Source organism: Amblyraja radiata, chromosome 1, assembly GCF_010909765.2.
Source record: "Amblyraja radiata isolate CabotCenter1 chromosome 1, sAmbRad1.1.pri, whole genome shotgun sequence".
Classification (NCBI taxonomy): Eukaryota; Metazoa; Chordata; class Chondrichthyes; order Rajiformes; family Rajidae; genus Amblyraja; species Amblyraja radiata.
Window position 1 is genome coordinate 113,454,276 of NC_045956.1, and position 27,952 is coordinate 113,482,227.

Consider the following 27,952-nt stretch of genomic DNA (forward strand, 5'->3'; position numbering starts at 1 on the left):
ATGGATACAGAACTGGTTGGGTGACAAGAAGCAAAGAGTAGGAATTAACGGGTCCTTTTCAGAATGGCAGGCAGCGACTAGTGGGGTGCCGCAAGGCTCAGTGCTGGGATCCCAGTTATTTATGATATATAATAATGATTTAGACAAAGGAATTAAATGTAACATCTCCAAGTTTGCGGATGATATAAAGCTGGGTGGCAGTGTGAGCTGCGAGGAGGATGCTATGAGGATGCTGCAGGGTGACTTGGATAGGTTGGGTGAGTGGGCAGAAGTATGGCAGATGCAGTATAATGTGGATAAATGTGAGGTTGTCCACTTTGGTGGCAAGAACAAAGAGGCAGATTATTATCTGAATGGTGTCAGATTAGGAAAAGGGGAGGTGCAAAGAGACCTGGGTGTCCTTGTACATCAGTCACTCAAAGTAAGCATGCAGGTACAGCAGGCAGTGAAGAAAGCTAATGGCATGTTGGCCTTCATAGCGAGAGGATTTGAGTATAGGGGCAAGGAGGTCCTACTGGAGTTGTACAAGGGCCTGGTGAGACCACACCTGGAATATTGTGCACAGTTTTGGTCTCCTAATTTGAGGAAGGACATTCTTGCGATTGAGGTAGTGCAGCATAGGTTTGCCATGTTAATTCCCAGGATGGCATGACTGACATATGATGAAGGAATGGATCAACTTGGCTTATGTTCACTTGAATTTAGAAGGATATCTTATAGAAACATATACAATTCTTAAGAGATTGGACAGGCTAGATGCAGGAAAAATGTTACGCTTGTTGGGGGAGTCTGGAACCCAGGGACACAGTTTAATAATAAGGGGTTAGCCATTTAGGACTGAGATGAGGAAAACCTTTTACAGCCAGGGAGTTGTGAATCCGTGGAATTCTCTTCCACAGAAAGCAGTGGAGGCCAATTCACTGGATGTATGAAAGAGAGAGTTAGAAATAACTCTTAGGGCTAACTGAATTGAGGGATATGGGGAGAAAGTAGGAACAGGCTACTGATTCTGGATGATCAGCCATGATCATATTGAATGGCGGTGTTGGCTCAAAGGGCCGAATGGCCTACTCCAGCACCTATTTTCTATGTTTCTACCCAGTTTTCCTTTTCTTTTGTGAATGTGGTGGTATATCATTTTCAAGCCTCCTGCTCTCTCGCTCAACTCTAATATCCAAGGTGGAATTAAATATTTTATTTATAATATCTGTTATGTCTTTCTAGCTTCCAGCAACAAACATAAATGCAGAAGAAAATGATACCATCGTTGATACAATGTCAAGAGATTAAAGTACACCACAGAAACCAGGAACTCCAAATCATAATTAAATGAAAATTCGGAGCAGTTAATATTAGCGTAATAAATGCTGGGTTGTTCAGTAATGTCTGAAAGAGGCTCCCAACTGACAGTTACATGGATTCCTTCTTCTGAAGTGATAAAGCCATTCAGTTGGAGACCAATCAGACTATAAATGCCAGTCCTGCTCATGACAGCCACATTCCATAAATGAGTGATAAAAGGAATCAAATGTAGTAATCTGGGTAAAACTATTTTATATAATATCCTGCGGCGGTCCCTGGGGGTTAGGCCACTCCTTGGGTCATCCCCCTCGGCTATTGAGGGACAGGGGTTTCCCGAGGTCCTTCTCGGGGGTGTGTGTGTTCTCGCTGTGTCATTAAAAACTACTGTTGAACCTGCCTGAAGTCTGGCCTTTTCCTGACCTCGTCCAGGCCACTACAACTGGTGACCCCGCCGTTCATCACACGACCTGCGGTTCACGCGGTTCTCCAAGTCACTGAGGGTATTAATTATTCTTACTGGCAGCGGCACAGCTGGTCGACGAGGAGATGGCCGCCTATCGTACGGTAGATTCGGGCCTGCTGTTGGAGGACGTTGTATATGGTCCTGGGGGCGCAACGCTGCTGTGCGATGTCTCCACTGGACTTACGCGACCCATCGTCCCCGTCGCCTGGCGGCGCAGGGTGTTTGAGGTGCTCCATGGGCTTGCGCATCCCTCCATCCAGGCGACAATGGCCCTGCTAGCCTCCCGCTTCATGTGGCACGGGCTGCGGAAGAAGGTTGGACATTGGGCGCGCACCTGCATCCCGTGCCACTCCGCTAAGGTGCAACGACACGTGTGTGTGCCATTGCAGGAGTTCGTCATCCCTCGGCAGCGGTTCGACCACATTCACGTGGACATCATGGGGCCGCTGCCGTCGTCCCGGGGCATGACCTATCTCTTCACCGTCGTGAACCGCTTCACGCGGTGGCCTGAAGCCATTCCGCTACCTGATTCCTCAACAGCCACTTGTGCTTGAGCCTTGGTGGCGCTCTGGATCGCCCTGTTTGGTGTGCCACTGGACATAACATCGGACCGGGGGCCTCAGTTCACGTCGGAACTGTGGTCGGCCATGGCACGCCTCCTGGGGTTCGCCTACACCACACGATGGCATATCATCCGCAGGCGAACGGACTGGTGGAGCGGTTTCACCGCCAACTCAAGGCTGTCCTAAAGGCACGGCGCACTGATCCGGACCGGGTGGACGCTCTCCCGTGGGTTTTGCTGGGGATCCGCACTGCACCCGCCCTGCAACGTCTTCGGCAGGTGGTGGGAAAGCTGGCGCCGGTGCCCACGTGTCGTCATGGGTCCTTCCGTCCGCACGTTCCCTCTGCTCTGGAGGACTGCCAGGTCATCTTCCTGCGTAGGAATGCTCATCGGACACCCCTCCAGCGGCCGTACGAGGGTCCCTTCCGAGTCCTAGAGCATGGCTCATCTACATTCGTCCTGGACATGGGGGGTCGGCATGAGACTGTTTTGGTTGCGTGGCTGAAGCCGGCGCATATTGTCATTGATCGGCCGGTGCAGGTAGCGCGGCCCCGTAAGCGAAGGCGCCCTCTGTCTAGGTTACCTCCTCCACTGGCTACTCCATCCCCTGCACCTGTTGGTCAGTTGCCTGCTCCTGTGCCGAGCATGGTGTGCACCTGGGCTGGCCACTGCATACGCCCTCCTGTCCGTTTCATGCCTCGGGTACTTGGGGGACGGGGGTCCTGTGGCGGTCCCTGGGGGTTAGGCCGCTCCTTGGGTCATCCCCCTCGGCTATTGAGGGACAGGGGTGTTGATCTACCACGGGGTTTCCCGAGGTCCTTCTCGGGGGTGTGTGTGTTCTCGCTGTGTCATTAAAAACTACTGTTGAACCTGCCTGACGTCTGGCCTTTTCCTGACCTCGTCCAGGCCGTTACAATCCCTTAGTTTTAATCCTCCGTCCTCTATTCTAACAATATATCAATCCTTTCACTTTCTGAAAATATTTGTAAATTTGGCCACTAGGTTTCATTGTTATCACAGATCAGTCACATTATTCCATTGCATTTCCTTTAACTAATGTCTATTACCGAAAATGTGATTCAATTTTCTGCTACATGTTTGACTCGTTTTCATTAACTTTGATATTTTACCTTTTTTTCCAGTCTTTATCTGCACTGTTCATTTTCTGACTGGTTTTCAATGATAGCTTACATCTTTTCAGTGCCTGGTTATTTTCTGTTATCTCTATTTCCCATGTCAACTGGGATGTTCCTTCTTTCCCTGCAAATTGAAGAGGTTTTAAACATTGCATTTAGGATTCTTAGCTTCATTAATAGACAGAATATGAAGGACACTGATTAGACTTTAGTAAGAATGTCGAGTTCAATTATGCACTTCAGATTTTAGAAGGGATGTCAGACTTTGAAGAAAACACCAAATTCCCCATCATCTGCTTGAGTCACTATCGATCAGTAATTTACCAGCCACAACAATAATGTGGCTCCGGTGCAGGTCAGAAGCTGAGAGTATGTGGCTTTCCTGCAAATTTCCCACGGACTTTCCAACATTCATTCAGCAGAGCCCAGATGAGTGCACTTCCTGCAATACCATCTGGGACAAAGTAATCTGTGCGATCGTCAGTCCATCTACAATCTTAAACATTACTTTTCTGCACCACAAGTCCGCCATACTTCCACCAAGTATAATCTGCAAGATGTGCTACACCATCTGACCAAAAATGTCTTCAATTTACCAAGTACATGGCCTCTACTGTCTGGAAATATTCAAGCTAATGCATCATTGCTTGTAATTTCCCTTGCAAGTTACAAACTATTTTGACAAGGAAATATCCTTGAGGTTGAGGTTTGATGCGTAAAATTCTAAGAACTTCACTTCAAGGACGGCAGTAATTTTAAAATATGACCTATTACCCGTTACATAACGGTATTAGCTTTACGCAAGAAATGTTTTCCTTGCCATAGATACTAACATAAAATGAGTAAATAAAGGATTTATTAGAGCGGTAGCAGGCTTGAGGATTTTTAATTATTTGTAGAGATGATAACCAGAATCAAAGATTTCAGAAGGTACACAAAAATGCTGGAGAAACTCAGCGGGTGCAACAGCATCTATGGAGCGAAGGAAATAGGGAACGTTTCGAGCCAAAACCCCTCCAACTCAAAGATTTCAATCGATTGAAAAAGAAGCAACAACTAATTTTAATTCAGAAGAAGCAGCTTGATAGGCTTGTGAGTATTATCTTTATATGGAGCTTTTGAACAAGCTAGGACTTTATTTCTTGGAACGTATGGAGCTAAAGGGTAATCTTATAGAGGTATATAAATTCATGAGGAGAATTGATATAGAACATAGAACAGTATAGCACAAGCATTGGCCCTGCAGCCCACAGTGTCTGAAACAAACATAATGCCAAGACCAGCATTTACCTAGCTGCACATGATCTATATCCCTCCATTCACTGCATATCCCTATACCTATCCAAAAACCTTGAAATCCCATTATCTGCCTCAACTACCACCCATGGCAGCGCATACCAATGTGTGCCCCTGTGTACCACACCCATTTCCTTTACTGATACAGTGAATGCATAGTGTATTTTACCCAGGGTGGACAAATCAGAACCAGAAGACATAGCTTTCAGGTGAGAGAGGAAAGATTTAGTAGGAATCTGAGTGTGGGCCAAATGGGACTGTAGGCAAATGGGACGGCTTAGATGGGGTATCTTGGTCAGCATGCATGACTTGGGCCTGTTTCCTTGCTGCATTACTCAATGACTCTATTAACACATCACCCCGAAAAACAATATGCCTTTATTTCCTCTATCTTAACATAGAAACATAGAAAATAGGTGCAGGAGGAGGCCATTCGGCCCTTCGAGCCAGCACCGCCATTCATTGTGATCATGGCTGATCGTCCCCAATCAATAACCCTTGCCTGCGTTCTCCCCATATCCCTTGATTCCGCTAGCCCCTAGAGCTCTATCTAACTCTCTCTTAAATCCATCCAGTGATTTGGCCTCCACTGCCCTCTGTGGCAGGGAATTCCACAAATTCACAACTCTCTGGGTGAAAACGTTTTTTTCTCACCTCAGTCTTAAATAGCCTCCCCTTTATTTTAAGACTGTGGCCCCTGGTTCTGAACTCACCCAACATTGGGAACATTGATCCTGCATCTAGCTTGTCCAGTCCTTTTATAATTTTATATGTTACTATAAGATATCCCCTCATCCTTCTAAACTCCAGTGAATAAAAGCCTAGTCTTTTCAATCTTTCCTCATATGACAGTCCCGCCATCCCAGGGATCATTCTGCACTGCCTCAATAACAAGGATGTCCTTCCTCAAATTAGGAGACCAAAACTGTACACAATACTCCAGAGGCGTATACAACTGCAGAAGAACCTCTTTACTCCTACACTGAAATCCTCTTGTTATGAAGGCCAACATTCCATTCGCTTTCTTCACTGCTTGCTGTACCTGCACGCCAACTTTCAGTGACTGGTGTACAAGGACACCCAGGTCTCACTGCACGTCCCCCTTATCTAACCTAACCCCATTGAGATGATAATCTGCCCCCTTGTTTTTGCCGCCAAAGTGGATAACCTTACATTTATCCATATGATACTGCATCTGCCACGCATCTGCCCACACACTCAACCTGTCCAGGTCACCCTGCAACCTCCTAACATTCTCTTCACAGTTCACACTGCCACTCAGCTTTGTGTCATCCGCAAACTTGCTAGTGTTGCTCCTAATTTCCTCTTCCAAATCATGAATACATATGGTAAATAGTTGCGGCCCGAGCATTGCGGCACTCGGCTCGCCACTGCCTGCCATTCTGAAAAGGATCCGTTCACTCCCACTCTTTGCTTCCTGTCTGCCAACCAATTTTCTATCCATGTCAACACCCTACCCCCAATACCATGTGCTCTAATTTTAGTCACCAGTCCCCCGTGCGGGACCTTATCAAAGGCTTTCTGAAAGTCTAGATACACTACATCCACTGGCACCCCTTCATCGATTTTACTTGTCACATCCTCAAAAAATTCCAGAAGATTAGTCAAGCATGATTTTCCTTTCATAAATCCATGCTGACCTGGACTAATCCTTTTACTGCTATCCAAATGCCCCATTATTTCCTCTTTAATAATTGACTCCAGCATCTTTCCCACGACCAAAGTCAGGGAAACTGGTCTGTAATTCCCCGTTTTCTCTCTCGCTCCTTTCTTGAAAAGTGGGATAACATTAGCTACCCTCCAATCCACAGGAACTGATCCTGAATCTATTGAACATTGGAAAATGATCACCAATGCGTCCACTATTTCTAGAGCCACCTCACTGAGGACCCGGTGATGCAGACCATCCGGCCCAGGGGATTTATCATCCTTTAGTCCCATTAGCCTACCCAATACTATTTCTCGCTTAATGAAATTTATTTCAGTTCCTCTACCCCCTTAGATCCTCTGTCCTCCAGTACATCTGGGAGATTGTTTGTGTCTGTTTGTTTGTTTGGGAAGACAGATCCGAAGTACCTGTTCAACTCTTCTGCCATTTCCTTGTTACAAATAATAATTTCTCCCTTGTCTGCCTTCGTGGGACCCACATTTGACTTTGCTACACTTTTCCCCTTAACATATCTAAAGAAGCTTTTACTATCCTTCTTTATATTCATGACCAGCTTCCCCTCGTACTTCATCTTTTCCGCCCTTATTGCCCGTTTTGTTTCCTTCTGTTGTCTTATGAAAGTTTCCCATCCTCTGGCTTCCAGCTACTCTTTGCTGTGTTATACATATTTTCTTTTTGTTTTATTCTATCCCTAACTTCTCTTGTCAGCCACGGTTGCCTCCTATTCCCCTTAGAATTTTTCTTCCTTTTTTGAATGAAATGATCCTGCATCTTCCGGATTATGCCCAGAAATTCCTGCCATTGCTGTTCCACCATCATTCCTGCTAGGATCCCTTTCCAGTCTACCTTGGCCAGCTCCTCTCTCATGCCTTCATAGTCCCCTTTGTTCAACTGCATCACTGAAACTTCCGATTTAACCTTCTCCTTCTCAAATTGCAGATTAAAACTAATCATATTATGATCACTACCTCCAAGCGGTTCCTTTACCTCAAATTCTCTTATCAAATCTTGTTCATTAAACACTAAATCCAGAATTGCCCTTACTCTGGTCGGTTCCATTACAGGCTGTTCTAAGAATCCATCTCAAAACAAAGTCAATGTCAAAGTATCCTTTATTGTCATTCAGACCTTTTGGTCTGAATGAAATTTCGTTGCCTTGCAGCCATACATATAATAAAAATAACAAAAACACACAATAAATACAAATATAATATCCACGACAGTGAGTTCACCAGGCACCTCCTCACGGTCATATCTACCAACCTCTAACTGAGCCTCAAGCTCATCTACTTTACTTCTTATACTTCGCACATTCATATACAATACATTTAATTCCATACGCATCTCACCTTTCACATCGATCCCTATTACACTTGGCCATTCTCTCCTATCCCTTTGTGAGCTTTCTCTCCTGTTAATTCTGGGGTCATTAACTATCCCTTTACTCTCTTTCCCTTTAACTCCATCCTTGACTATGCCATTTGACACCCCCCCCCTCCCCCCCCACTCCCCTTACTTAGTTTAAAAGCACCTGCTTGCCAAAATGTTGGTCCCCCACCTGTTAAGGTGCAATCCGTCCCTTTTGTACAGTTCCCCCTTACTCCAAAATAGATCCCAGTGGTCTAAGAATCTAAATCCCTGCACCAGTTCCTCAGCCGCACATTCAGGTCCTGTAGCACCCTGTTCCTGCTCTCGCCAGCTCGAGGAACTGTAAGAAAACTGGAGATAACAACCCTGGAGGTCCTGCTTTTCAGCATTTTTCCGAGCTCTATAAAGTCACGCTGCAGAATATTCATCCCCTTCTTTCCGACATAGTTTGTGCCGACATGCACTACCACTTCCGGCTGTTCACCTTAGCCCTTGAGGATTTTCTGCACTCTGTCCGTGACATCCTGGATCCTGGCACCAGGGAGGCAGCACACCGTCCTCGAATCCAGTTTGTTGCCTCAGAAACCCCTGTCCGTACCTCTCACAATTCTTAACCATTCATGTCTTTGGAGATCTCCATATATCGCCACCTTCTTGACTTGGAATTGTGCCTCTTTCTTTATTGCTTGGTTCAAATTCTTTAATCACCCCCGTCAGCAACACAATTTGGAGCACCTTCACCAATTAACCAGTGCATTTGATGAAGGTGGCTGATGTATTTTTATATAAAGTACGTGACATTGTACTCTGAAATCTTGCTAACAATTGAAATCTAAATCATGGTAGAGCATTGGACATGAAATCTTTAGGATGATCCTTGGGATACTGAGAGAGAAGGCACACAGCAAATATGGTCCTATTCGTAATATGAACAGAAAATGTTGAGAACACTCCACAGGTCAGGCAGCATTTGTGTAAAAAAAGTTAACCACTTAGAGCCGAGATCCTTCTGAAGAACTGTGAAAGAGAAAAATAAAGTTAATTTTAAGCAGCAGAGAAGGTTTGGAGTGATGGGTAGAACAAAGGGAATTTGTTTATCTGTTACAGGGTGAGACCATGACTTAAAGTAGCAGTAAGATGCCCACTGTGCTTCTATGTGGTTTCTGTTGGCATTTGATATTGGTTTGTTGTCATCATGTGTACTGAGATACAGTGAAACACTTGTGTAATCCAGTCAAATCATGCCATATGCACAATCAAGCTATACAAAAGTGCACCAGGTGGTTCAAAAGGAAATATACCAGAATGCAGAATATAGTGTTACTGTGTTGTAACATTACAGTTGCAGATAAAGTGCAATAAGCACGCTGGGAGATTGGAACTACACCCTTAGTTTATGGGATGCCCGTTCAAGAGTTTAGTGGGGAAGAAGCTGTTCCAGAATTTGCTGATATACACTTCATACTTTTGTATCTACTGCCTGATAAGAGAGGAGAGAAGATACAATGACTGAGTTAAAAATGATAATTGATTATGTTGGCTGCTTTTCCAAGGCAGCATGAAGTGTCGATGAAGTAAATGGGGTGGAGGACAGTTTGTGCGATGGACTGGGCTACATTGACAATTCTGTGCAATGTTTTGCATTCTTGGAAAGAGCTGTTGCGAAACCTTCAATAGTGCATCTGTAGAATTTGGTAAAAGTTGTTGGAGACATGCTAAACCTGTAAAGTTAGCTTAGCTGGGATGTTGGCCAAGAATATGCTGGGGAGGTGTGACTGAAAACTGCAGTTTCAGTTGTTCCTGCAGCCCAATGTGTTTCCCACATTTTTTTATTAAGGGAATGCTTTCGGTCTGGTCTGAGAGTCAAAGAGTGAAGTTATCACGAATAACAAGGCTGTGGTACAGGACCAGCAGACGTGACTGTACTAATGGAAAGCAAATAACTGTCAAAATTATGACAGGCAGAAGTGCCCAATGATTATACAGGAAAAAAAAACATACAATAAGCTAAATTGAAAAATTGAATATTGAGTTCTGAAAGTTGCAATATGCCCACACATAGAACGTGGGTACAGGCCCTTTGGTCCAACTGATCCATGCTGACCAAGATTCCCCATCTAAGCTAGTGTGATTTGTTCTCATATGGCCCACATCCCTCAAATTATTGCTATTCACGTACCTGTCCAAAAGTCTTTTAAATGTTGTTATTGTTGTTCGTCAGGCCAGTATGCTAAAAGTCTTCGTCATCACCCTTTCTACCTGTGTCGTGACTTTCAGGGGACTATGTACTTGTACTCCTAGATCCCTCTGCTCTACAACACTTCCCAGGGCCCTATGTTCACTGTGAAAATCCTGCCCTGTTTCGACTTCCCAAAGTGCAACACATCACACTTATCTGCACACCTGCCCAACTGATCAAGCTCCTGCTGTAATTTTTGATAACGATCTTCGCTGTCTATGATACCACCTGTTTTAATGTAATCTGCAAATTTACTAATCACTGGTATATTCTCATCCAGCTTCTGTCTGGGCACATCTGATGAGGACGAGCGAGAAGGAGATGGGGAATTAAAATGGCAGCACGTTTAGAGTTACTCATGTGTACAAAACACAGGTGTTCCACAAGATGATTATCCAAACTACATTTGATTTCACCAGTGTAGAGGAGATCACATTGTGAACACTGAATGTTATACACTAGATTGAAAGAAGAGCATGTGAATTGCTCCTTTATCTGGAAGACTGTTTGGGGCCCTGGATGATGGAATGAGAACACGTGCAAGGACAGGTATAGCAAATCCTGTGGTTACATTGGGTCAGTTTTAAAATGGGGAGTGATTAATCGGAACAGAAGAGAAATCAAGGTAGCCATGAGGAGCTATCCCTTTGATATGTCGAAAGGGAATGGGAAGTAAATGTGTCTGGGGATGGGATCTTGTTTAAGTTGACTGGATGTAGACAACATCTTCAGCACAATTAGGAATAGGTAATAAGTACTGGCCTTGTCACCAATGCCCATATCACATAAAATGATTTTTCTATAAAGTGTGATAAAAATAAATGACATGGCGTAAGTGTATAATGTGATGGAAACTTAATTAACATGTTCAGGCAATTTTTTTTTTCTTTTCCAGTTAAATATGAATTCTGCTCCCACATTCATGCATTTTCCACCAAAAGGCAAACCCAAGAGAGCTGACACCTTTGACCTCCAACGAATCGGATTTGCAGCTGAGCAGCTGGCAAAGTGGATAGCTGACCGAACTGATGTCCATGTAAGTTGTTAGAAATAGTCTGAAGTGAAGGTTTCATTGAATTCTAATGTAGTTCTTGCTTAGCAATTGCAAAAATTACGGTTAAAAAAGGAGAAGTAAACATTTGTTCTTGATCATTTACATTAAATGCTAAAGAATATTAGCAGTATGTATAAGAAGGAACTGCAGATGCTGGTTTAAATCGAAGATAGACACAAAATGCTGGAGTAATCAGCGGGACAGGCAGCATCTCTGGAGAGAAGAAATGGGTGACGTTTTGAGTTGAAACATCACCCATTCGTCCTGAAACGTCAACCATTCCTTCTCTCCAGAGATGCTGCCTGTCTCGCTGAGTTACTCCAGCATTTTGTGTCTATACGGAATATTAGTAGTTCCATTGTGAAGTCTTTTTAAAATATTAGTTTACAACATTCAGTCACAGTGTAGCATTTGTGTAGCATAAGGGGCTTGGATGAATTTGTGCACTGGAATCTTGCCGGTAATCTAACCACAAATTGCATTGGAACGTTGGATGCTCTCGAGAAGGGTCTCGACCTGAAACGTCACCTATTCCTTTCCTCCTTAGATGCTGTCTGATCGACTGAGCTATTCCAGCTATTTGTGTCTATCTTTGGAAGTAATATATTCAAGCTAGTTTGATACCCAAAGGGAGGACACACAACAAATAAGGCCCTTTTAAGAAATTTAAAAAAAAGTGATGGCAACATTCAGCAGGCCAGGCAGCATCTGTGGGAAGAGAAATATTTAACGTGGAAGACTCTTCATCAGACATCATTCCAGTGATGCTGCTTGACCAGTTGAATGTGTCCAGCATTTTCTATTTTCATTTTGCCATTAAATAATATTGCAATTAAAAGGGATGGTAGACATTGATCCCTGTAATAAATTGTATTTGCTTATATTTGTGGTCTTTCAAGAAACTGCATCCTAATAGTGATATTTCCACAAGATTAAAGAGAGATACTGAAATCGGCCTTCGGGTCATTGACTGTGCAACCATCAACTTATTTCTCTATTAATCCTATCCTAACCCACTTTATTCTTTGCATATTAATTCCTCTCCAGATTCCACTACTCACCTGCTCATGAGAAGCAAATTACAGGCCAATTAATTTACCAACTTGCACATTTCTGGGATGTAGGAAGTTGCGCTATGAGCTTTAAACATAGCGCTATGGGCTTTAAACATAGTGCTATGGGCTTTAAACATGTTGCTATGGCTACAGCATTATGGGTTTTAAACATAGCACTATGGGATTTAAACAAGGCACTCTGGCCACAGCGTTATGGGTTTTAAACATATGGCTACAGCGCTATGGGTCACAGACTGTTCGGGCAAAATTATTGTATAACACTACAGTTGTGAGGCAGTAGCTCTCTCAATTGCACCACTGTGCTGCTCTCCAGTTGTTCCAATTACAGTTAACATAGCAGGTAGATAAATGACAAGTTGATTCAGGGATATATTTATTTGTTTTTCAGATTCGTGTGTTTAGGCCACCTAACTATTCAGGCACCATTGCCTTGGCTCTCCTTGTTTCACTCGTAGGAGGACTATTGTATTTGCGGAGAAATAACCTGGAATTCATCTACAATAAAACTGGTTGGGCCATGGCTGCTCTGGTATGTATTCAGATTACCATGAAATTATTCAGTTTTTCAGCTTTTCATGGATATTTTACATATGCAACTGATTATGTCAGTGCTAACATTAATTGCGATCATTTGTAAGATTTTCTAAATTATCTGACAGGTTATACTTGTATCAATAGACAAACTGCTGGAGCGACTCAATGGAGCACCATCTGAAACAGGAAGGGAGGGGAATTGTTGATGTTTTGGGTCAAGACCCCACATCAGGAATGAGGGAAGATAGCTAGTATAAAAAGGAGAGAGGGAAGCAGTGTTGAAACAAGGCTTGGGAGGTGTGATAGATATAAACAACTTGGATGTAAATGTAGACAGGTTGGTTAGTGAGTTTACAAACGGCACCAAAATTGTTGGAATCACAGGGAATGTGGAAAGCTGTCATCGGGATATAGATCAGTTACAAATAAGGTGGGAGAAATGGCAGTTGGAATTTAATCCAAGACTGTACTTTGGGAGGTTGAATGCAGTTGATGGCATCGATGTGCAAAAGGACCTTGAGCTCCAAGTCCGTAGCTCCCTATGCCTCTGTCCCACTTAGGAAACCTGAACGGAAACCTCTGGTGAACTTGCCCGTGACCGAAGGTTTCCGTGAGTCGCCAGAGGTTTTGGTCACTCGCCTGGAAAGCCTCGACCGAAGTGTGAGCTGCATTTACCGACCAAAGATCCTATAGGATCTTTGCTACCGACCACACACACACACACACACACACACACACGCACACACACACAAACACATCGCGAAGGTGGGGACCAGGAACAGCTTAGGAGCGCTGTCTGCGCGATGAAGAGGAAGGTAAACGGCTGCCACAGAGCACGGTAAGTCCTTTAGAGAACATGGGTGGGGGGGAGAGAAGGGGAGAGAGACGGAAAGAGAAGGAGAAAGAAGGGGAGAGAAGGGGAGAGAAGGGGGAGAGAGAAGGGGAGAGAAGGGGAGAGAAGGGGAGAGAGAAGGGGGGAGAAGGGGAAGAGAAGTGGGGAGAAGGGGAAAAAGGGGGGAGAAGGAGTGGAGACAGTTTTAAGAAGTTTAATAAAGTTAGCGGGCATTTTAACTTCTGGTGGGTCCTTCTCGGTCGTGAAACTCCAATGATCCAATCAAAATGGCTGGTCAGCGAAGGAGATTGCCTTTCACTGCCCGTAAGTAAATAGCAACCCCACTCCACTGGCTTTGACCAAACGGCAACCTATTTTTAGTCGAGGCCGGTTTTGGCTTTGTTTAAATAATCGAAGGAACATAGAAGAAGCCTCGACCACGCAGAAACCACTTTCCACCATTTGGGAGAGTGACCAAAACCTCCGGGAACCTCATGGATCCCTTGGGTGGCGCTGACCTGTGCGCGGCTGCCCAGCCAGCAGCTGTCTGTCTTTTCATCTTTTGTTTTATTTTTAGTTAGTTAAAGTGTTTTTGTTTCTGGAGTTCTAGACTTTTTTATGTGGGGGGTGGGGGGGGGGAAGGGGGAAACTACCTTTCAGGGTCCCTACCTGGTCGGAGAGGCAGCTTTTCTCCGGGCTGCAGTTTCGACCCGTCCTCGCGGCCTACCAGCGGGCCTGGAGCGGCGTTTCCTGTCGGGGACCGCCCGGAACCACGGCTTTGGCAGCGGCACAGCGCTGGAGCGCTATCGTGGAGCGGGCGATGCCTTGTCCGGGTCGCCGCGCTGGAGCTCCGGTGAGCTGAAGACCGCCGGGAACAACATCGCGGAGCTGCGGGACTGTAGAGCGGCCAGCTGCGGGCGGCGGCGCCGAACTGTACACCGGGAGCCTGGGATCTCGCGACGAGATCGCCAGTAGTGGAGCTCCAACCGGCGCGGCCTTGTCGGCTTCGGAAGCCGCGGCCTCTAGTACGGAAGCGGCCGTTCCAGGTGTCCCAAGCCGCTGTGAGGATTCTCCCGACGCCGGAGCACCATCACCCGGCGAGAACGGCCAGGAACATCGGGTCTCCGTAGAGGCAACTGTGGAGGCCTCAATAGGCCCGACTATGGGTGAACTGGGGTTGGGGACTGGACATTGTGCCTTCCCTCATGGTGGGAGCCATTGTGGGGGGATGTTCTTTATAGATAGATATAATTTAATTGCCACACAACCAAGGTCGGTGGAATTTGGGTTGCCAGCAGCGGTACAGTAATAAAGAACACAACCACAATAAAAAATTTACACAAACATTATTATATCTAAATTATATCTATCTATCTATGTTCTTTATGTTTAAATCTCTTATTAATGTTATGTCTGTATTCTTTCTTTATGTGCTGCATTGGCAAGAAGCATTTCACTACACCTAGGTGTATGTGACCAATAAATAACCTTTGAACCTTTGAACCTTTGAACCTTTGGGTGGGGCGCAAGGTGACCAGAAATTTCCGTTCAGGTTTCCTAAGTGGGACAGGGGCATAAGAGTGGCAACACAAGTAGATAGAATGGTAAATAAGGCATAATGATATATTTGCCTTCATTGGACAAGTTATTGAATATATATTTCAGGAAGTCATGTTGCATGTTTGGAATATTGTGGACAGTTCTGGTCACCTCATTGCAGGAAGCTTTGGAGAGGGTGCAGAAGAGGTTTAACAGAATGCTACCTGGATTAGCGGGTATTAGTTTTTAAGGAGAAGTTGGCCAGACTTTTGAGAGGCTTAGATAGGGTAAACAGTCAGAATATTTTCTCCAGGGTGGAACTGTCAAAGACTAGAAGTTTAGTGGGGACATTTTTAAAGTAGAGTGGTAAGGTATGTTTTTTACACAGAGAAGTGGGTGCTTGGTATGTGTCTCCAAGGGTGGTGGTGGAAGGTGATAAAATAGTGGGATTCAAGAGACATTTAGACAGGCAATGGATATGCGGGGAATGGAGGGATATGGATCACATGCAAGCAACAGATATTAACTCGGCCTCATGTTCAGCACAGATACTGTAGGCCAAAGGGCCTGTTTCTTTCCAGTACGGTTCAACGTTCTATTTTTTCTCTAAATTTACCACAATACGTCCACATTTGGCTGAAGTGAGGTATACGTGGCATTAAACACGTAATAAATAATTGGTTATAAATTGGCTATTTCTGCAATTACAGTACTTCTTAAATATGGAATTTGGACATGCATCCCAAAGTTGCTCCCAAAAGGAGATGTGGTCCAAATCATGTCAGATCCGCATTTTTCCCACAATACTCAACTGACCATTTTTTCTCCTGAATTAAATGGCTGAACTAGGCCAATACAGCCCATTAACTGTCAAAAGCTTTTAAACTATTCTGAAATGACTCCGATAGAAACTTGAAAACTATTGAAATATTCAAATAATTAAGCAGATGTAAAATATTTGAAATGTGCATAATATATGTGTATAATCACTGTATATATTATTAAATGAGTCTGACATTCTAACACAAGTCCACCCTTGTATAAAGTTTTGAATCTTCAGGGAGGCACTGCTGCACTGTTGTCTTCAATGGACCTTTTTGCTAGGCTGTACTTGTCAGAGATTTCCTCAGGCACAAATGGCTGATAGCTGACAGTTCCCTTTGGAACTGGTAGCTATCAGTCAACGAGATCCAGATCAATCTTTTTTTCAATTTAACTTACTTTCTATGGCCCTTCTGTGCACAGGTTCTCATTTTTTTCACAACTGATTTGCATGTGCAGTTTCAGTAGATTACCCCTGTTGCTCTTTCAATTGAGAAAGTGTGAATTTTAGATTGAGAAAACGTTCCCATTGATTTTAACTGCTCATGGATACAGTTTGCAATGAATGGGTATGGTCAAAACCAATTCTGTACAAGTACTGCTTGAGCTTTAATCTTTATTTTCCATGAGGCTAGACACAAAAGTGATCAACATTTGGGACAGGCCCTTGACTCATGATAGGAAAGCATTCTCATCCCATGATTTAGCCTAGTAAATCATATTCGGACTGCCTCCAATGCTAGTATCTCCTTTTGTAAATAAGTGAATAAGTGAATCAAAAATTCATATTACTCCAGTTGTGGCCTAATCAGTATGCTGCGAAACAAGGCTTCCTATTATTATCTCCAACCTTCTTGAAACGTCATTCCAGCCTGAAATAGATTGTCTATATTTGTTCCAGTTTTGATAGGTCAGGGACCAGAATGTGACACCGTTCACTCCCTATAGCTACTGTCAGACGTATAATATAGATAATGTGAGATTATCCACTTTGGCGGCAAAAACAAGGAGGAAGATTATTATCTCAATGGGGTTTGGTTAGAAAAGGGGGAGGTGCAGCAATACCTGGGTGTCCTTGTACACCGATCACTGAAAGTTGGCTTACAGGTACAGCAGGCAGTGAAGAAAGCTAACGGAATGTTGGCCTTCATAACAAGAGGATTTCAGTATAGGAGTAAAGAGGTTCTTCCACAGTTGTATAGGGCTCTGGTGAGACCACATCTGGAGTATTGTGTACAGTTTCGGTCTCCCAATTTGAGGAAGGACATCTTTGTGATTGAGGCAGTGCAGCGTAGGTTCACGAGATTGATCCCTGTGATGGCGGGACTGTCATATGAGGAAAGATTGAAAAGACTAGGCTTGTATTCACTGGAGTTTAGAAGGATGAGGGGGAATCTTATAGAAACATAAAATTATAAAAGGACTGGACAAGCTAGATGCAGGAAAAATGTTCCCAATGTTGGGCGAGTCCAGAATCAGGGGTCACAGTCTTAGAATAAAGGGGAGGTCATTAGAATAAAGACTGAGGTGAGAAAAAATGTTTTCACCGTTTTCAAACGAATTCTGTGGAATTCCCTGCCACAGAGGACAGTGGAGGCCAAGTCACTGGATGGATTTAAGAGAGAGTTAGATAGAGCTCTAGGGGCTAGTGGAGTCAAGGGATATGGGGAGAAGGCAGGCACGGGTTATTGACAGGGGACGATCAGCCATGATCACAATGAATGGCGGTGCTGGCTCGAAGGGACGAATGGCCTCCTCCTGCACCTATTTTCTATGTTTCTATGTTTCTATATTTCCAACATTTTCTGCTTTTAATAACCTATGGCGTCTCAGTTAATGGAAAATTGTTCCGTGGTGCGTTTTTACAAAAGTGTATTAGCGATGCACAATAAAGATATTCCCATCTGTTAGGAAACAGTTTCCTACGATTAAATTTATCTCTTGCCTGCTCCAAAATCCATAAAATTGACAGACTACACTGACTTGCTTTGCCGTCTCTACTCATGCATTTACATCTCTGTCTTCAGCAAGGAACACTGTTTTCGTCATCTCTTTGAATGGCAGCCAATTTGTCTCCTTACGGGTTTATTGTTTATTTAAATTGGGGGTCTTCATTGTAAAACTCGCAGGCCAGTTTCTTATTCCACTGAAGGAAATGTTTGTTGTGGCAGATTTATGGGATGTAAGTGAATATAATAAAAAGGTTTTAAAAATGGGCATTCTTATTTTTTTATAGTGTGTGGTATTTGCCATGACATCTGGACAAATGTGGAATCACATTCGAGGCCCACCTTATGCCCATAAAAACCCACAGAATGGACAAGTGGTAAGTGCTTTACAATTGAAAAATGACATGTAGATTCAAACAGAAACTTTATTGGCTTTACATTTTGACATGTAGATTCAAACAGAAACTTTATTGGCTTTACATTTTGGAATTATGGAATGCCTGGTAACGTTTACCTGCTTTTCATTGGATAAGGGTTATAAACTGGTCGCATTGAGCATTTCAGTTGTAAAAATTTATTGAATGATTTAGTTTATTTTATGAAAAGAGTACTTAAGGATTGATATGATACTCTCACCACATTTAAGGGGTTTCTGGAAAAGCACATAAATTGTCTATGTGGAGAAGGTCATGGACCAATTGCTCGTAAATTGACTTAGAATTAAGACCTAAAGAGCCCCCCGCAGTATGACTGAAAGATTCTACAACCCAATTAGTATCTTAAGAGATGGCTTTAGAAATAATGTATGCATCCATTATTTTCTTTCAAAATTTCACAGATTTTAGAATGGTTCCCATTGATTAGGGGGTAGGAAATGTAATTCCACTATTTAAGAAGAGGAGAGAAAATGGTGAACACAGATAAATTAGATTGACATCAAGGTACTTAATAATAGAGGGCCAGGCAGCATCTCTGGTGAGAAGGAATGGGTGACGTTTCGAGTCGAGACCCTTCTTCAGACTGATGGGGTTTTATCAAGTTTTCATTATATATGTTAATAATGAGGCTGAGGGATTATTATCTTTCAATTTACTGCATTTACAAGCTATTTATTCCAACAAGCAAGCAGTTTGGTGGTGATTAGGTTCCAGACAAGGCTCATGCTAATCATTCTCATAAACACCCTTTATTCATTCCTTCCTCATGTGTTTCTCGAGCTTCCCTTAAATGGATTCCCAACTGGATAGAGAATTGGCTTCATGGAAAGATGCAGAGGATGATGGTGGAATGTTGTTTTTCAGAATGCAGGCCTTTCTATGGTGGTGTGCCTCAGGGATCGGTGCTAGGCCCATTGCTTTTGTGGTTTATATCAATGATGTGGATTAGAATGTACTAAGTATGATTAGTAAGTTTGAAGTTGACACTAAAGTGGGTGGTATCCTCTATAACGAAGATGGTTATCAAAATGTATAGCAGGATCTTGATCAGCTGGACAAGTGAACTGAGGGATCGTTAATGGGGGTTAATTCAGATAAGTGCGAGGTGTTGCATTTTGAGAAATCAAGTCAAGGTAGGACCTTCTATAACTTTGAATTTGTCAACTGTTCTCGTTACTTCTTCAAAAGGCCCTCAATGAATATTTCTCCTCTTTTTACTGAGATAGATATAAAGACACAATAAGGGATAAGAAATTTGTACATGGGAGATTGTGTCTCATGCATTTAATTGAATATTTTAAAGAAATAACCACGAAGGTTGATGAAGGCACTGTAGACATAGTCTACATAGACGTCAGTAAGGCCTTTGTTAAGGTTGCACATGATGGGCTGCTCTGTAAGCTTACAATCTAATGAAATGAACATTGAATTCCTCATTTTCAAGTAATACCTGCCTACCTTCCCTCTTCCTCTGCCCCCATCCAAGTGTGCACACATTTCTCCTACCATCTCTCAACATTTACATTACTATGCTCCTTTCACCTCCTCTGTACGCTCATCTCTCATTCTCGAGTTCCATGTTTTCCCCTTTAGCATCCCTTCCTTCTGTCCCCTTCCCTGAATATCCTTCCCTCTCTTTACATTTCACTCCTACTTTCCTCTCTGACATTCTTTTGTTTCCTTTTTAACTCTAGCTTTTCACACTTACACCACCCATCTGCCAATCATCCTCCCCACCTGTATCCACCACATTTGCCCCATCACTTTTTTCCAGCTTTCGGCCCCCTATTCCTGAAGAAGGGTCCAGACCCAAAACTCATTCCTTCCACAGATACCGCCTGACCTACTGTTCTTCCAGTCTTTCGTCTATTGCTCAAGATTCCAACATCTGCAGTTTCTTGTTGTTTTTTGGTTGACATATGACCTTTCCAGATTTTGATAGCTAAGCGCCATGGAGAAGCTGAGCTGAATAGTTAGCTTTGGTACAGGGATTGGTGGTTGGCATGGATTTGGTGGGCCGAAGGACGCATTTCCATGCTGAATCTCTAAAGTCTAAAGCTTGGCCGTGAAGTGCCTATTGTTCTATTTAATTTTCCTTGAGGCGTAGTCAACCTTCCAATCAAAGAAATGCCTTGTGTTTTCAGTAAACTAGCCTCTGGATCTGTGATCCATTTTCACCACACCAACACAGATATTTTCTGGTAAAGAACCGAAGAGTTTGTTCATAGCTGCAAACTGTAATGGACCGGTGGTAATCCAAATGCAGTGGACACTTTGTGGCTCATGTTGATAGGGAATTGTCGTTATTTGTGAAGTGTTGTCTGCAGAAGCAGTTATTTGTGCAAAGCCCTTGAGATCTTTGAATGTTTTTGCTTTGGCAAAATGTCTGTGTTTACATTGGTTTTGGGTGAAAACTGATGGTGATTACAGAACAAGTAAGGTGTTGTCAACACAATTATCAAGTACCTGTGATGTTGCCGTACATAGAGATATCCTTGCAGTCTTTCGTTTGGACGATGGCATAATCTAACTGATGCTAAGAGATTTTGTACATATTTTTCTGGCAAGTTTTTGAATGTGACATGATTGCATCAAGTATTTTCCTTCTCCCTTCTACCAGTCATGCCTCACCAGAATATTGTGTTTTTTTCCTGACCCTTGAATTTAAATCACTTGGGAGCATTAGTTTGTTTCTCTTGGAATATTTTTTAGATTTAACTGAAAGCATTGGAGTCGAACACTGATCACTGAAATATGTTGGTCGCATGTTAGATCTGAAGGGTCATGAAGTATACACTTCACCTACGGGAGCAGTCACTGAGACACAAGGCTAACTTATTCATGACAGTGTATTCTACACCAAGAAGATGGTGTTTATTTTCTGGTTTGCACTATTATTGTTTTTCTTACTATTATTGTTTATGCACTATAATAGTAAGATTAAATGAGAACTTACCAGTTTGAAGTTTGATCTTGATTTTATGAGGAGTTACGATGAGCGATTACGTGAAGAAGGGCCGTCCGTCTGCGTGCGTGTCAATCTTCAAAGCAGTGGTGTTAAATCACAGATAAAAAGAAGAACTGAGAATAGTAAGATTGTGAAGAAACTAGAACTTCCATATGACCTTGATAGTATGAGGGTGGGAGCGGTGGGCATGTAATCGCTCATCGTAACTCCTCATAAAATCAAGATCAAACTTCAAACTGGTAAGTTCTCGTTTAAACTTACTATTTTACTTCGGAGTCACGTGAGTGACTACGTGAAGATTTCAAAGCTCTGTGATTTTACGCCAGTTACGAATCCAGGCGTCACACACTGAATGGATTGACCATGGATGCGTGTAATCATTAAAGCATTCAGACATTACGTAGTTAAGTAAAGACACTGATGCTTTAAATGAAAGAAAAGTTTTAAAAATAGTTACCCCTCCCAACGTTGGGGGGAAACTAAGGGACAGAACTTAAAATGGTACGTGCAAACACCCCCAGTCCGGTTATGGGTTTGTTATAAAACCGGTGGACCGTTATTTCATTCGTCCATCCTGCAGCCACTAGGATGTCGTCAAGGGGCACGTTCATAGCTCTTGCTGCCGACATAGATGCAGCCCTGGTGGATTGAGATTTAACCATATAAATGTTTACTCCTGCTACCGCAATTACCTCTTTTGACCATCTGGAGATGGTTTGAGTTGACACCTTCTGGTGTGGTTTTTTAAGGCTGATAAGGACCGATTGTTCTGAGCCTCTGAGGTTCTCCGTAACTCTCAGATGGTGGTGTTAGTATGTTACCACACACACAACCGTTGGTCCTCTGGATATGCCAAGAACTGGATCTCCATCCCTGGCATTCCTGGCCTGCTCTGTTTTATCATGTTCCTGATTACGAATGTTATGTTGTTCATATTGGTGGTCATGTAGTCCAACCGTAGCTTTTGCAGTGTCTGGACTCTTTGCCAGCATACCACCTTCAGGGTTAGTTATAGGTGGTCCCCGCTGTCAATGTAGGGTTAGTACCATGCTCACATCCCATGTGTCCATGTACCTTGGCCTTGGCGGTCTTAATTTGTAAATTCCCTTCATGAATTTTGTTGTAAAGGGGTGCGTTCCTATCGACCCGTGCCCTGCTTCCGGCATCAGATAGGAGGAGAGTGCGCCTCTGGCACTATATATTGCACTATAACTTTGTTTATAGTTATAGTACAGAGTTGATTGGAACTCCAAGACATCCGTTATCTGAACTGTGTTGTATTTGTTCGGACAGTCCTATGCCTTGAAATGGCCTCCTCAGAATCTGCAGACCAACAAGTTAATACGTTCATGTAGTGGATGATTACTCCCTGTAACTCTGTTCACTAGGAGGTCCCTGCTCTTGGGTACAGCCATAACTGGCTGGACCATAATTCCCAACATTTTTGGGGACCAGGCTTGAGTAGGCCAATCTGGCACTACCAATATGCCTATGGCTTAGTCTTGCTTGATTTTGGTCAAGTATCGGTTTGTGAGACAAATTGGCGGAAAGCATACATAAACATTCCTCCCCAATTGAGGGAGAAAGCATCCACTGCCTTTGCTCCTGGATCCAGCTCGCAGGACATATATCTGGGTAACTGATGGTTTAATCTAGATGCAAACGGATCAACATCTGGTATGCCAAATCGTGTAGTTATTTCGTTAAATACTGTCTGATTCAACATCCATTCTGTGTTGTTATTAAACATTCGTGATCCAGCATCTGTCACCGTGTTATATCTACCTCGTAGATTACCCAAATATTCCTCTCGATGCACCAGTGCCAAATGAGGTTCGACAATCTGTCGTAAGATACAGATTTTACACCACCCTTGTTAATGGATATATGCCACCGCAGTGGTGCTATCAATCTGAATTTGAACAAGCACCGGTTGCATGTCGCTACAGAGAACCTTTAGTCCATAATGTGCCCCCAATTCTGGGTAATTGATTCCATGTGTTGGGGAATTACAGACTCCTGCCCCAACAGCTCTAGACTGTGTTGGTGGCTCCCCATCCTTAGCCGCTTGCATAGGTCTGAAGAAACCCCCGATGGCTTTCGAGCAAAATTTCCTTTGAGCTGTCTCACGTTCGTTATCCACCATAGTTATTCAACAATGGCCTCTGCTGGCAATCCATAGTTTGCCAATTTGGCCTGCATGGAATCTGAGTGTTCGTTCCTTTGCTCGCTGTAAATTCTGGTAATGCAAAGGCCCGTGACATACTGCTGGGAATGCAGCTACTATTTGCCAATTACACTCGCTGTTTGCCTGATAGATGGCTAGTATTTGACTATCAGGTCATAGCAGGCTTGATTAAATATTGTCGTTTGCCCCTAGGCAAAGTCACCAACATATTTACTGTTTTTGATAGTAAATTCTAGGTAATCAATTACCCTTGTAGGTGTCAATTTTGATTTAACTGGATGGATGAGGTAACCAATTCTTTCAAACAGGGTTTTTGTTAGCTTTGACTGATGCTTCTGCCAATTCTTGGTTACTCCAAAATAAAAAATGTCCTCCAAATATGCCATTACTATGTGGTTTTGAGACCTTTGTAGTCCAAGAATTGGTTTCCGTAGTTTAGTCAATAGTCTAGGAGCTGATGTCAACCCATTTGGCAGAGCCATGCCATTCAGTTAAACTTCAAATATCTCCTGTTCTTAGTGAATAGACACTGAATAGTATGCATCTTTGAGGTTGATGCATGCCATGTGACCATTTTATAGGAAGCTCCTATAAAACAGTTTTTAGACCGTAACAAAAAATTGCTGTTTCTGAAAGTCTGTACTGCACAAATGAGTTAAACCTGGATGAAGTGACATCCTCCATCTGTCACCTGTCCTGGAAGGCAATCTTGCCCAAAGTACTGGGCCTGCCTTGAAGACAACTCCGGTCCGAGTTCCAAGTCTGCTTGGAGCCTATGTATGTTGTGCAGTAAAAATAATTGCATGTTATTATCTGTTTTTTAAAACCAGATCTGAATTTCATGTTGTTGTCATTTTGAACAAAAACACAAGTGTAAAATTACCAACATGTAACTGGTCCACAATCCCTTGTTTCAGTAAATCCAGACCCACCTACCTCCATGGCTACCGGTGGTCTTGTGGTAAGCCCAAAGGCCCCTGATGCGGGTTCCATTTCTCTCCTTGATTGGGAGTAGGACTGGAAGGGAGTGTGGATTCCATGTTTCTCCTGACCTCTGCTTGGGTCTTGGTCTGAAAACCTCATCATACTGAGCCTGCCTTGTAGGACAATTCTGGCCATAATTCTGAGTCTGCCTTGAAAGACGACTCTGATCATATTTCCATGCCCAGCTTTCAAGCTACCACCGGCTTCAGTGAACCGCTTACCCCCTATGAAGGTGTGGGGTGTGTTGTCGCCTACTGATGATGTTTTGCTTGTCGTTGGTACCTTGATTGGTCCGACAGCTTTTGCTTCCTTCTTCTGGTCTTACCTGAAGAGAGGATTCGGCGGCTGGTTTCTCCAATGTCACCCTGATAGGGCTTACCGGCATTTGTGCGGATATTCTGCCAACTGCTGTCTCTTGAGGCCATATGCATGTGCTTCAGTGTGTTCATACTTTAATTCGAGATCAGTTACCTACTGATCACTCATACTCCCCTCCACTGAGAGTGAGATTTGTAGGCAGCCCTGAAAACAGGTGCTGCCGCAGGCCCCTGAGGATACCTGCGCTGACATGGTCCCTCCAGCGGGCCTAAATGAGATTCTTGCTTTGGGTCAGACTGAAACTGACCGTGAATGCTCCTCTCCTCAGAGCAGGAGACATTTGCTAGATCTCTATCCAGGGAAGCACCCAGTGGAACCTGGATGATTGCAGAAGTACTTCTTTTCTTTTGTGCCTATTATTCATTTTATGTAAAGCACTTGGGTGTCAATGCAAGTTAACTTAAACAATGCTAGATAAGTAAAAGTTACTTACGTACTTCCTTTCTTCTGCTTGTCCCTGGGTAAATTTCCCCCCCTGCTTTAGTACTCTGATTCAGAGTGGTTTCTTCCATATGTACTTCCCCCTCCAATGGGGAAGACATTGGGCTGCCCCATGTGTGAGGCTCCCGGTACTGCCTGCTGTAGGCCCGTGTTGACACAGCTCTCTCCTTTAGAGCAGGTCATTGTTGGAGCAACTTCTCCAAAAGGTTGCTCCATGTGGGAGAGTCGTCCTCAGACGCTCTCCGTTGAGGGAGGGTATCCCTTTTCCCCCCGGACTCATCTGAGTCAACGGGTTTGTTTGACATGCGGGTGGTTTTTCCCGTACTGCAGGACCACCAACGGAGCTCCTCCTCCTGCAGCAAGTCTCCTGCCGGTTCTGATGCCGGTGCTATGTCGGGAACACGACCATCGCCCGCTACTGGGAATGCTGCTGTCTTCGGCAGCCGACTTCCCAGCGGACCGTCTCCTCGACATCTGGGCCCTGAAACTACAAAAATCTTCAAGCCCGAAAGGACGCAGGTAAGTAATTCAACTTTCCTTACCTGTCCATCCCGACGGACTGGGAGGACACAGTGCCTCTGCCAGTCCGTCGCACGCGTTGCGTTCAGACGTAATGACGCGCATGCAGACGGACCGCCCTTCTTCACGTAGTCACTCACGTGACTCCGAAGTAAAATTATTTATTGCACTATTGTTGTTTATTGATTTGTCTGTAAACTGCGGCGTCACACACACACACTAACCACTCCCCCCCCACACACACACTAACCCCCCCCCCACACACACACACACACTAACCACCCCCTCCCACACACACACTAACCACCCCCCTTGATATTATATTAATATTATTCATTGGCTACTTTTACCCCAGAGGGGGAAGAGGGGGTGGGTCAGGGGGGATGTAGAGGGGGGGAGAGGAGAGGGGGAAGGAGAGGTGGGAGGGTGGGGGGGAGGAGAGGGGGGGAAGGGGAGAGAGGTGGAGGGGGAGGGAGGTGGAGACTGAGGGCGGGGGGGAGGGGGAGGAGAGGGATGAGGAGGGAGGGAGGGGAGGACAGTGGGAGAGGGGGAGTGGGGGGAGAGAGAAGGGGGGGAGAGGAGGGGAGAGAGAGGGAGAAGGTGGACTTGCACTCGGCGGGCTTCGGGGCTTCGCGGGACCTCTGAAGCCCTATCAAATTACTGCGTGTTCAGCGGCTTCAATCCAGAGCCCAGGGAGGGAGGGCGGCTGGGCTGTGGGTGGGGCGCTGCGGCCGGCCGGCCGGCCGAGTACGAGTTGACTGCAAGTCCGGGGGGGGTGAGTTTAACGTAACTCGCAGCGTGTGCAAAATCAGTGTGCAGCAGGCTGCGCTTTGAAAACTGTGCGCAGCTGGCCGCGAGGAGCAGAGCCATTGTGACGTCATCAGCTCGTTAGCTTTAAAAAAGATCTCAGATTTGTGAACAATTTTAATAAAAAACGTAAGAAATAATGAATCAAATTTTCAGTTGAAGCGATTTTTGAAATCATGATGTAAATCTCTATCGGAATATGTAAAAGTTTCACCGTTAGCATGTCGTGTTTTCGAGGAGATGTGAATCACAGGCAAGCAAGACACACGCACAAATAAATACATCCACATCCAAGATGTTTTATAATAATAGAGATATATTGATTTTTTTGTTGTTTATGACAACGTTCATGAGATCATAAGTGATAGGAGTAGAATTAGACCATTCGGCCCATTAACTCTACTCCGCCATTCAATCATGGTTGATCTATCTCTCCCTCCTAACACCATTCTCCTGCCATCTTCCCATAAACTCTGAAACCGGTACTAATCAAAAAGTTATTTTTTACAGAGTTTTATAGAGTAATATGTTTACATACCTGTTGTGCTGCTGCAAGTAAGAATTTTATTGTTCTGTTTCTGGATACATGACAATAAAACTCTCTGGACTCTTGACTCCCTTTTCCCTTCTGTAGATCAGCGTCACTCATGCTATGAGTCATATTGTGGCTCCGCCCACAGGTTTAATAGAAAGCCCTTTTCCCTTTCTCTGTCTTGAGCTGCATGTTAAGATGAGGTTACCTCTGCTGAAGTGCTAATAAAATACTTTGGATCCTAATCACGTTGTGTGAGTTATGTCAATCCAATATGATGTCAGAAAACTCAGACTCACTCCGTTCCTAATTCCATTGCATTTATTTATTTATTTATTTAGTCCAGTATATGTTTTTCCATGACCTCTGCTCTCACAAAACCAGAGCCTTTGGTGTTTGATGAAGATCTTGCCGAGCGATGGCATATATTTGAAGAAGATTTCACCATTGATATACATGTGGCGCACCGGGCTGCAGATCCAGATGTTCATGCCTTTATTCTCCTTAACCTAGCGGGCACAGAGGCTGCTCAGCGTGCCAGAAGATTTCATCCTGAACCAGCTAGATTTGATCTGACTGGTATCCAGATTGCTCCCGCTGAGTCCATCCGGGACCCCGACTGCCTGCTGAACAAATTTTGGCAGTTAAGTGAGTTACGTACTAATCTAGTAATGGAGCAACATATTTTTTTTGCGAAGCCAAGGACATGGCGAATCTGTTGAAACACACGTTAGTGCTTTGAAACACTTTGCCAGTAGATGTGCCTTCAGAGATTTATGTGACAGCCTAGTTCGTGACCGACTGGTTTATGGAATTCTCAATGATAAAGTACGGGA

The 27,952-nt window shown here is 44.0% G+C and overlaps 1 protein-coding gene across 1 annotated transcript in view; it reads left to right on the plus strand.

Annotated features, from left to right (window-relative positions):
* Nucleotides 1–27,952, plus strand: part of tusc3 (tumor suppressor candidate 3) — a 452,158-nt gene that overhangs the window by 166,049 nt on the left and 258,157 nt on the right. Inside the window, exons 4-6 of the mRNA XM_033029228.1 lie at nucleotides 10,952–11,092; nucleotides 12,575–12,715; nucleotides 18,150–18,239. Of these exons, the coding sequence (XP_032885119.1) occupies nucleotides 10,952–11,092; nucleotides 12,575–12,715; nucleotides 18,150–18,239 (372 nt within the window). The remainder of the gene's footprint in view (nucleotides 1–10,951; nucleotides 11,093–12,574; nucleotides 12,716–18,149; nucleotides 18,240–27,952) is intronic.